A 12,500-nucleotide genomic window follows, 5' to 3' on the forward strand; every position below is an offset into this window, starting at 1 on the left:
CGATCTGGATGAACTCACAGAGACCGTAACATCATATATCAGTTTCTGTGAGGATATGTGTATTCCTACCAAGACTCAACTAAATTACAACAATGACAAACCGTGGTTCACTGCAAAACTCAGACAGCTCCGTCAGGCCAAAGAAGATGCTTACAGGAAGGGGGACAATGTCTTGTATAAACAGGCTAAATACACACTGGAAAAGGAGATCAGAGTGGCAAAGAGTAATTATTCTGAAAAAATAAGGACTCAGTTCACTTCGCACGACTCAGCATCAGTCTGGAAAAGTCTAAAGAAGATCACCAATTACAAGACACCACCCCCCAGCACTGTGGAAAATCAACGACTGGCAGACGATCTGAACGAGTTTTACTGCAGGTTTGAAAGAACACCCATCAACTGCCCTGAACACCTCTCCACACAACCGTTCACACCAATAACAACTCCTGCAACCAACCCTGAATGCCTCTCCACACAACCGTTCACACCAATAACAACTCCTGCAACCAACCCTGAATGCCTCTCCACACAACCGTTCACACCATTAACAGCTCCTGCAACCCATCCTGAACACCTCTCCAATCAAGCGCTCTCACCATTCACACCTCCTGCATCCCCCCTCTCCCCCACACCTGCAATACAGATCAGCGAGGATGCGGTGCACCAGGTCTTCCGGAAGCAGAAAAGGAAAAAAGCACCAGGCCCAGATTGTGTTACACCAGCCTGTCTGAAATCCTGTGCTGACCAGCTGGCCCCCATCTTCACAAAGATCTTCATCAGATCGCTGGAGCTGTGCAAAGTCCCTTCATGCTTCAAACGCTCCACCATCATCCCCATCCCAAAGAAATCCAAAATTACAGGACTAAACGACTACAGGCCTGTGGCTCTAACGTCTGTAGTCATGAAGTCATTTGAAAAACTGGTGCTGGCCCACCTGAAGGACATCACTGGACCCTTGCTAGATCCTCTTCAGTTTGCCTACAGAGCAAACAGGTCTGTGGACGATGCAGTAAACATTGGACTGCATTATGTTCTGCAACACCTAGACAGACCGGGGACCTATGTGAGGATCCTGTTTGTGGACTTCAGCTCGGCTTTTAATACAATCATGCCAAACCTCCTCCTGCCCAAACTAACTCAGCTCTCCGTGCCCACCTCCGTCTGTCAGTGGATCAACAGCTTCCTGACAGACAGGCAGCAGCTAGTGAGGCTGGGAAAATACACATCCAGCACCCGTACAATCAGCACCGGAGCTCCCCAGGGCTGCGTTCTCTCCCCACTGCTCTTCTCCCTGTACACTAATGACTGCACATCTAAGGACCCCTCTGTCAAGCTCCTGAAGTTTGCAGATGACACCACACTCATCGGCCTCATTCAGGACGGTGACGAGTCTGCTTACAGACAGGAGGTTAAAGAGCTGGCTGTCTGGTGCACTCTCAACAACCTGGAGCTTAACATGCTCAAAACAGTGGAGATGACTGTGGACTTCAGGAGAAACCCCCCTGCACTCCCCCCACTCACCATCATGAACAGCACTGTGACTGCAGTGGAGTCATTCAGGGTCCTGGGCACCACTATCTCTCAGGACCTGAAGTGGGACATTCACATTGACTCCATTGTGAAAAAGGCCTAGCAGAGGTTGTACTTCCTTCGCCAGCTGAGGAAGTTTAACCTGCCACAGGATCTGCTGAAACAGTTCTACTCCATCATCATCGAATCCATCCTCTGCACTTCAGTAACTGCCTGGTTCAGCTCAGCTTCTAAATCGGACCTCAGAAGACTACAGAGGGTAGTCCGGACTGCTGAGCGAATCATCGGTTCAACTCTCCCATCTATTCAAGAACTGTACTTATCCAGAGTGAGCAAAAGGGCTGTTAAAATCCCTCTGGACCCCTCACATCCAGCACACTCCCTCTTTGAACTGTTGCCATCTGGTCGACGCTACAGAGCACTGAGCGCCAGAACGACCAGACACAGGAACAGTTTTCCCTCAGGCAATCCATCTTATGAACAGCTGATACACACTGAACACACTGAACACACTACACTTTATATTTATATACACATACACTTAATTTATCTAACACACATACTTAGTATACACTTAAATTTTGCACATAATATACATGTACATACATAACTGCATTTTTGTAATATACCTGCCTACAATTGTCAATTTGTATATTGTCATTCCTTGTCTACTTATTTGTATTTTTTGTATTTTTATATTCTTTTATTATGTGTTTTATGTTCTGTCGCTGTCATTCTGTTGTACTGCGGAGCTTCTGTCACGAAAACAAATTCCTCGTATGTGTAAACATACCTGGCAATAAAAGCTCATTCTGATTCTGATTCTGATTCTGATTCTGAATTACTTGCGCATACATGTGAAACACTATATATCTTTTCAAATATATGAAAGACATGCGGTTACATAGAAACTCTTTGCATATGCCCTGTAATCGCCCACGTACTGTTGTGCCTGCACAAAGACTGCACTTTAAAACATTCTTGCTTGTGAGAGAGCATAAACATTTTCAGTGTGCTCGGAAGTCGTTTCATTGCAACAGGAAGTTATAGCTCAAATATTCTCCACGTATATGGCTCCTTCCAAACTCGTTTAAAAAATGAGGTATTTGTTGTTATTCTTTACACTAGGCTTTTTCGTATGTGATCACTCGTGTGTTATTGCCAATTCTGATTTTTTTTTTTTACATTTTCTTTCCCGTGTCCTTCGGTTCATTTAGTCCGAATATATGAGGAGAATATTTGAGCTATAACTTCCGGTTAGTGGGTTTAATTGTATTTATGTAAAAAAAATATATATATAAATATATTTTTTTATTTTATATTATAATTACTTTTTTTCTCACGTTTTGAAAGGGTAAACTCTGGTTCACACTCCAATACAGTAGGTGGCAATAATGCACCTAACTTTGGTGCTACCCGCCATAAAACCGAAGAAGAAGAAGTAGTATAACTTCCGGTTGCAATGAAATTACTTCTGGACACACTGAAAATGTTAATGCTCTCTCACACGCGAGAATGTTTCAAAGTTTTTATATATTTGCACAGATATATAATGTTTAACTTATACGCACAAGTGTTTCAGTGAGTATCGCAAGTGTTTCAGTGAGTATCGCAAGTGTTTCAGTGAGTATCGCAAGTGTTTCAGTGTGTATCGCAAGTGTTTCAGTGTGTATCGCAAGTGTTTCAGTGTGTATCGCAAGTGTTTCAGTGTGTATCACCAAGTGTTTCAGTGAGTATCGCAAGTGTTTCAGTGTGTATCGCAAGTGTTTCAGTGTATCGCAAGTGTTTCAGTGAGTATCGCGAGTGTTTCAGTGAGTATCGCGAGTGTTTCAGTGTGTAACGCAAGTGTTTCAGTGTGTATCGCAAGTGTTTCAGTGTGTATCGCAAGTGTTTCAGTGAGTATCGCAAGTGTTTCAGTGAGTATCGCAAGTGTTTCAGTGTGTATCGCAAGTGTTTCAGTGAGTATCGCAAGTGTTTCAGTGAGTATCGCAAGTGTTTCAGTGTGTATCGCAAGTGTTTCAGTGAGTATCGCAAGTGTTTCAGTGTGTACCGCAAGTGTTTCAGTGTGTACCGCAAGTGTTTCAGTGTGTATCGCAAGTGTTTCAGTGAGTATCGCAAGTGTTTCAGTGTGTACCGCAAGTGTTTCAGTGTGTATCGCAAGTGTTTCAGTGAGTATCGCAAGTGTTTCAGTGTGTATCGCAAGTGTTTCAGTGAGTATCGCAAGTGTTTCAGTGTGTACCGCAAGTGTTTCAGTGTGTACCGCAAGTGTTTCAGTGTGTACCGCAAGTGTTTCAGTGAGTATCGCAAGTGTTTCAGTGTGTATCGCAAGTGTTTCAGTGTGTACCGCAAGTGTTTCAGTGTGTATCGCAAGTGTTTCAGTGAGTACCGCAAGTGTTTCAGTGTGTATCGCAAGTGTTTCAGTGAGTATCGCAAGTGTTTCAGTGTGTACCGCAAGTGTTTCAGTGTGTATCGCAAGTGTTTCAGTGAGTATCGCAAGTGTTTCAGTGTGTACCGCAAGTGTTTCAGTGTGTATCGCAAGTGTTTCAGTGAGTACCGCAAGTGTTTCAGTGTGTATCGCAAGTGTTTCAGTGAGTATCGCAAGTGTTTCAGTGTGTACCGCAAGTGTTTCAGTGTGTATCGCAAGTGTTTCAGTGAGTATCGCAAGTGTTTCAGTGTGTATCGCAAGTGTTTCAATGAGTATCTCAAGTGTTTCAGTGTGTATCACAAGTTTTCAAAGGGTTTCGCCTCAAACGGCCTCCATATTTTCTCTTCGTTTGGTCTCTCGTCCTTCACTCTGGTTCAGTGTTGGCAGTAGGTCTCTCTCTCTCTCTCTCTCTGCATCACACTGTTCTTCTCGTTTAACAGCGCTGAGTGTGTATCAGAGCGCCAGAGAAACCAATGCAGCGGCACGCTCAGCTTAGAGACACACACCGCGATGCAGTACAGGTACGACACACACACACACACACACACACACACACACACACACACACACACACACACACTTGCTTCAGTAGTTTTACTCGTGGTGTGTGTCTTTGATCATACGTGTGTCATGTTTTCCATGCCTGTATCAGAAGTCTCTCTAATTAACTCATTAATGGCGTGTGATCTGGCTCCGCTCACTGTCACTGCCCCCTCGTTAAGAGCTGCCGCTGATGGCCAATTAACTCCATTTACTATACAGATCAGATCGGAGTTGGACCCTGAAAGCCTTTCGTTTATAATGAATGTATTTCTATTTAAATGTCATTAATGAAAGCGAGTCTCTCCTTCATCTCTTCAGCTCTCTCTTCCTCTGTTTTCTGCTCGTCTGTCATCTGAGTTCAGAGATTGTGTGTAATGTGATTGTGAACAGATGCACACACAGCAAAATGTCACTCAGTCGTTCAGTGGTGATCAATACACTGATTCAGTGTGTGTGTGTGTGTGTGTGTGTGTGTGTCAGGCACTGCATTGATCATGTCAAGTCAAATTGATTTGTACAGCACTTTTCACAACACACATAGTCTCAGTGTTTATAATATTTTAGCAGATTAGAGCTGGATGATAACATAGTTTACATTCTGAGACTATATAAACAATCAAGCTGAGATTTGCTATATGTGTATCACTTTATGTGAGTGAGAAAGTATTTTCTGCTGCATTTATTTGATCAAAAATACAGTAGAAATTGTGAAATATTATTATAATCTAAATCATCTGTTTTCTGTGTGAATCTGTGTTAAAGTGTAATTTATTTCTGTGATGCTCCGCTGTATTTTCAGCATCATTCCTCCAGTCTTCAGTGTCACATGATCTTCAGAAATCAGAATAATATGATGATTTACTGCTCGAGAAACATTTCTGATTATTATCAATGTTGAACACAGTTGTGCTGCACAATATTTCTGTAGAAACTGTGATTTATTACCATTAAAAAATTAATTGTTTCATTCTTTAAAGATGCATTAAATTGATCAAAAGTGACAGTAAAGACATTTATAATGTAACAAAAGATTTCTATTTCAAATAAACACTGCTCTTCTGAATTTTCTGTTCATCTGTGGATCCTGAAAAATAAAATGCATCAAAGTTTCAACAAAAATATTGTGCAGCACAACTGTGTTCAACATTGATAATAATCAGAAATGTTTCTCGAGCAGTAAATCATCATATTATTCTGATTTCTGAAGATCATGTGACACTGAAGACTGGAGGAATGATGCTTTGCTGAGTGACTGTAAAACACACACACACACACACACACACACACACACACTGAGAATCAACCACAAATCAGAATAATTAGCATATTAGATGAGCATGTGGGCCGGATGGGCAGGTGCAGCAGGTCATTCTTCAACTTTGTTTTTCTGTCCATCTGTGAGGAGCAGGAGGATTTTAATGACCCAGAAACAGCAGCTGCAATGATGGATTGATACACACACACACACACACACACACACACACACACACACACACACACACACACACACACACACACACACACACACAGAAAGTTACACTACTCACATACTAGTTGATTTATCTTGTAAGTGAGAGTGTGTCAGGTGTGTAATTGTTGACTATGTTCATGCAAGTCTTTCCACTGTTGTTCTGAACACAAAACACATTATACAGAGAGAGAGAGAGAGAGAGAGAGAGAGAGAGAGAGAGATGCATGAAAGAGAGAGAGATGTGCGAAAGAGAGAGAGAGAGAGATGCGCGAAAGAGAGAGAGAGAAATGAAAATGAAACACTGTGAAGGAGAAGCAGATGATGTGGAAAATATTCCTCATCATCACCTTTTGCTCGGTCTTCCTATCCTCTGCGGTTTCGTGCGTGTCTCTTGCGGGATGTAATAACTTGTTATTCTTTCTCATTCTGTCTTTCTCTGGCTGATGACAAACGCAGTATCCACACGCTCTGTCGCTCTCTCTGTGCATTCAGCCCTGTTGCATTCATATCTGCATATCAATTCATCGTCTCCCAGCTGTAATATAATTACTGTAACACTGCCTTTATGGCTTATTGCCCTGTCACTGGGATGTATTGCTTAATTACACTTTTAAATGTGTAATTGGTGCATAAAGGCTGTCCTGTAGATGCTTTTGAGTCTGTTTTGCATCTGCAAACAACAGGTTTCTTATTCAGGAGCTTTGCCTTGTTTTCTAAAATATCTAAACGTTCTTGAAACAAAATTGTGACTTCTTTTCAGAGAATGCATATTTTATATTTAAACATACATGTCTATTTAAATATACATACATGTAATCAAATTTTTTTAGAAATTAAATAAATAATACAATTAAATAAATACAATCTAAAATACACACATACACACACACACACATACAGTACATACAAACACAATCTTACTGATTAATGAATAGATTTTTTTATATAAACCTACTTTTAAAAAAATATGCATTTTTAAAATTTAAACTGTAAAGCATGATGTTCTTTCTAAGTACAAATATCTAAACATTTTTAAATCAAGATACCCTTTTCTTAAAGACTTAAGATATTGTCTTATTTTCAATAAAATGTACCAAAATTAAGTGCGTTATTGCTCACATCAATAAAAAAAAAAAAATCTGCCAATGCGGTCAGCAAAATATTATATTATTTTACTTTATTTTATTTTATTTATAGCAAATAATTTTTTTTGACGCTTTGGATAAAAGCGTCTGCTAAATGATTAAATGTAAATGTAAATGTTTTCATCAGAATAAGTGATTGATCCTGTTAACAAACAAAGATTCTCAAAGAACACGAGTTATCTTGTTTTTAAGGGTGTTGTGACTGGAAAACAAGACAAATATCCTGCTAAGAGAAGCATTTGTTGCGTTGCAGGGCTGATGTTCAGCTTGTGGAGGCATGCAGCTCTGTGCACAGGCATGTGGATGATTTAATCAAATGAGTGGGTTATTGATGCTGGCTTTGTTTGGTCAAGCTCTTGTTGTCTGATTATTCAGCAGATGGTTTCTGATCCTCAGTGGCATTTACTGGCATTAATGTGGCTGATTTCTGTATCTGTTCGTGAATCAGGCCGTCTGGGATTCAAACCCACAACCTTCTGACGTCTGGATTCTTATGTGTGTGTGTGTGTGTGTGTGTGTGTAATATCTCTCTGAAGCTCTTGACACTTTTAGTGTCTCTGGTGCGTCTTCGCAACTCCGGATCTTGAGCACGCAGACACACACACACACACACTGTGCCATCTGCTGTGCTCTCTGTGTGCCAGGGAAACAGAGCTGCGACACACACACACACACACACTCCGTCTCTCGTGAATAAGAGAAGAGAGATTCACTTTCTTCATCATTGAGATGTGAAGATGAAATATCAGATGACTTGATGTGTGTTAAACGTTGCAGATGTTACATGAAACACTAGAATGAACAGAATGAATCATCCCAGTTTTGTTTCTTGATATATTTTAAATATTCGCTAAACATATGTTGCAAACCCTGGGACTCATTGAAATAAATAAATAAATAAATATATATACATACATATATATTATGTTAAATTTATTCCAATAATCGGTTTATTTACACATATTAAATATGTGTATAGTTTACTAGAGAAGGCCAAAATAAAAGATGCATTCAGAGAAAGTGTGTGTGTGTGTGTGTGTGTGATGTACACACACATCTGCTCTGACTGACCGCAAATCTCTAAGCAGTTTCACAAAACCAATGATTTTGTTTCTGATTCATTCTTAATCACTTCACAGAGCTGTTTATTTATAGATGAATTCTACAAATGATTCTTCCTGTGAACACCATCATCGTTTCTCATTTCTTTAGGTCGGCCGTTTATTTATTTGTATTAAATTCTAAATCAACAGCAAATTTTTGTGCTCAATTTAGCAGAGAAGAAAAGCAGCATTTCTTCATGACTGCTTTTACAAACTCAACACGGTTTAATTCAGACAAATAAAGCGCAGAGCAAATTCAACAGGCGCAACTCAGTCTTCATTTTAGATTAATGATGTCTGTTACATTTTTAACGTTAATTAGTTCAACTGCTCTTTGTTCCTAAAATAATTAGATTTTTTTAATGTGCACCAGCAACAGCAGAAAACCCTGATTAGTAGCGCATAAATGATGAATGCCCGCTATAAATCTGATGTTTTTCTCAAATGCTTGAAACTTAATGCATTATGATCCTTAATGAATTTTAGTCAATCATACTTTCTCCTGATTAATTAAACTTGAAATTTTCTGATACCAAATTTCTTGAAGCCCCGCATGGAAAACAAAAACATATTTTCAAATGTATTAATACATATATTTTATGCATAATAAAAGTAATGTTTTGATTTAAATAATTAAGAATGTGATAGTTCTATTTCTGCTTGTGTTCTTATATATATATATATATATATATATATATATATATATATATATATATATATATATATATCTATATGTACTAAATAAATGTAAATTTTATAAAGGATTTTGAATACATTTGTAATGCATTAAATACTTTCAAATGTATTAATCTCAAATTCTCTGTTTATTTCTTTCTCTCCTTGAACAAAAAAAAAAGTCTCTTAGTATTAATGTTATGTGAGTGTGAGTCATTTTTTTTCTTGTATATTTCACTTTTTATAAATGAAGAAAGAAACTCAAGGAAAAAGCAGCTTTTGAAATCTGGTTATTCGTTAATAGAGCGAGTGCTTCGACAGAACGCTCTTAATCAACCCTCCGTTCAGAGCTGAAAGAAAAGCACGAGTGGAGGTGAAGAGCTTTCAAAATGATTCAAACTGATTTCAAGGCAATGACGTCATATATTTTTAAAAGGCGTACATTTGAAGTCAGAAACAGTTTTATTTTCTGAATCGGAAAAACCAGCAGTGACCCTGAAGTTCCTGTGAAGTCTCTTTCTAAGTTTCTAAGGCAGGAGATAATGGGTTAGATAGATAGATAGATAGATAGATAGATAGATAGATAGATAGATAGATAGATTTGCTCTCATCTGTTCCACTCTACTTATATTTGATTGATTACTCATGTCTGGTTTCTTGCTAATGAAGATACCTGACCCAGAAACGCACGGCTTCATGGGATTTGTAGTCAATGTGACCCTTCAATGGCCCTCATCCTCTGAGCCAATTACTGGACTTTCATACCCGAGTTCTTGAGTCACGAAGTGCTGATGAATCTGACGCACTCGACTCATCTGAGGATTCAGCCGGCTCATTGTGCTCAGGATTTGTAATTGATTGTCTCACCGGACCGGATTTAACGTCATCAGAAAGTGGAAAATCTGAAATCACAATCTCAGACTGGAAAGCAGAACAAATCCTTCAAATAATTTGCAAACATGCATTTTGTCAGATGCTTGATCCAAAGTGACGTAAAACTGAAACCACTTAACACTTTTGTTAATTGAAATAATAAACAGTAACTGAAATAAACTAAATTGTGTGCAGTCATGGGTCAGTAGAGTGAAGAGGAGGGGGCTCAGCACAGAGCCTTGGGGGACCCCAGTGTTCAGTGTGATGGTGCTGGATGTGTTACTGCCGACCCGTACTTCCAGTCAGAAAGTCCAACAGCAAGTTGCACAGCGAAGTGTTGAGCCCCAGCTGAATCAGTTTGTGAATGAGCTGTTGAGGGATGATTGTGTTGAATGCTGGACTGAAGTCTATGAACAGCATTCTGACGTATCAGTCCACTCGACAGCATATCAGATGATCATGAAGAATAGCGCAGTCTGGAACACTTTTGCTGAGCCATGTTTCCGTGAACACAAAAACACAACAGTCTCTTACAGTCCTCTGAGTTGAGCGTAGTAGTCGGATGTAGTCCAGTTTATTGTACAAATATGCCATGGCCATGGTGTGGGATGTAGAATTTCTTTCATCCTTATAAGTAGTAATAAGCTGAATTGCAAATAGGTAGCCTAATTCTAATACACGCAATGACTATCCATCATTACATTTTTATATTTATGTATTTACACTTCTTTTTTTAGACCAGCACGCCCATGGGTGCACAAATGGGCGCAAATGCATTTGCTTATTAAATGTGGCGCTGGACGGGAAAATGCGAACGGCGCCGGACGGAAACCAACAAACACACTTGAGCTGCGCCTTGCGTCGCATTGCGCTAGGTGTATGATAGGGCCCTAAAAATGTGGTTCTGCTGACATCGAGCAGAAACTCACGACTGTATGTGCGCTTAAAGACAGATAGACGCGATGAAGACATAAAAATATATTGTGACTCACAAGACAAAAAACACGAAAGCAGCGTTCTGACAGGAGAGAGAGAAGCCGCTGCCTGTGATTGGTTTATACAATTACGCTACAAACTCCATAATGCACTATTTTTTATACATCTAATATGTATTTTGAGCTGCAGCTTGTCATATTAATGGAGTGTATTTAAACCTAACCTAACCATCTTCTCTGAGAGTTAGTAGACATGTAGATGCAAATTAATGGGATTTAGCTGACATGTAGTTGCAAAGTTACTTATAGTTAGTAGAATGCCTGAAGTGGACTATCTAAATAATGTGTAGCCCAGTGTCTCTCTCTCTCTCTCTCTCTCTCATATAAATGCTGTTAACAGATGTAGTTTAAATGGTGTAGGGTCCAGCGGCTCATTAAAGAATCTGTCTGTGTCTTCCACTGAGATTTATGCATCGCTAAAATACATTAGCAGAAAGTAATCACCTTGGCTTTACACAGGCTCAGTAGCTCGAGTATGACACTTAATGTAGCATTTCACAGCGTGTGTGAGTGTGTGTTTGTGTGTGTGTGTGTTACTGTCAAATGTGCTATTCTGATTCTGAGAGCAGTTTACAGGTGTACCTCAGTGAGCAGAACTGGAATGTAATGCATGTGATACTAAACCTTAAAAAAAAAAAAAAAAAAAATATATATATATATATATATATATATATAATTTTGAAGTGGCTAATAAATGTTTAGAAAAAACAGCAAGCAACGTGCAATTTTGATGTAGAAAAATCTGAAATAGCATTTTCATTAACACTTTAGAATAAGGTTCCATTAGTTAATGTTACTTAATGTATTAATTAACATGAGCAAACAATGAACAATACATTTATTACTGTATTTATTCATATTTGTTAATGTTAGTTAGTGAAAATACAGTTATTCCTTGTTAGTTCATGCTAATTCACAGTGCATTTGAATAATGCATTAGTAAATGTTGAAATTAACATTAACTGAGATTAATAAATGCTGTAGGATTGTTCTTGCTTAATTTATGTTAACTAAATTAGTAAACTAACATTAACTAATGCAACCTTATTCTAAAGTGTTACCGCATTTTCTTCTAAAATATACTCCAATAACTTATATACTCCAAAAAACAAAAAAAAACAAAACAAAACAAACATGTTTAATGGAAATATTTGATTCATTTTATTATGTGAAATGTGTCATATGGTTTTGTAAATTGTATAACTTGTGTTGTTCTTAGCCTTTTTGCTGGCAAGACTTTAAAAGTCATTAAACAAACAAATAAACAAACCGATTGTTTTATGTAATAGTAGAAATACTGTATATATCTATATGTAAACTCAACTTTACAACTCAGTACTAGAGGTTTGAGAGCATCACTACCAGAGCTTGTACTAGTGAACTGATTGACACACACACACACACACACACACACACACACACACACACACACACACACACACACACACACACACACACATACACATATACGAGAAAGACCAGGAGAAAGATAGAAGAAACTGGAGAGATGGAAAGAGTTTAAGGGAAAATAGGTTATTAAAAGAGGGATGATTATGTCATCTGATATCTACAGGGACACAAACTCATTCGCTCTGCCCTATCGTTTATCTCTCTCTCTCTCTCTCGCTCTCTCTCTGTGTGTTTGTGTGTTTCTATAGTCAGTGCATCATCAGTAGAAAAGTATCTGTTGTGTTGAACCTCCGGCAATGAGCTGCTCAATGGAGCTTCTTTCACAGACCA

The 12,500-nt window shown here is 38.7% G+C and overlaps 1 protein-coding gene across 7 annotated transcripts in view; it reads left to right on the forward strand.

Moving 5' to 3' along the window:
* LOC132107650 (cGMP-dependent 3',5'-cyclic phosphodiesterase) overlaps window positions 1-12,500 on the forward strand; it is a 164,681-nt gene that overhangs the window by 54,575 nt on the left and 97,606 nt on the right. For 3 of the 7 annotated variants that reach the window (XM_059513765.1, XM_059513764.1, XM_059513763.1), the window contains exon 3: window positions 4,396-4,476. The exons of the other annotated variants lie outside the window; for them this stretch is intronic. In XM_059513765.1, the coding sequence (XP_059369748.1) occupies window positions 4,429-4,476 (48 nt within the window). In that variant the 5' untranslated portion in view covers window positions 4,396-4,428. The remainder of the gene's footprint in view (window positions 1-4,395; window positions 4,477-12,500) is intronic. 7 annotated transcript variants of the gene reach the window in all.

The sequence above is a fragment of the Carassius carassius genome, chromosome 28 (genome assembly GCF_963082965.1).
Source record: "Carassius carassius chromosome 28, fCarCar2.1, whole genome shotgun sequence".
Taxonomy (NCBI): Eukaryota; Metazoa; Chordata; class Actinopteri; order Cypriniformes; family Cyprinidae; genus Carassius; species Carassius carassius.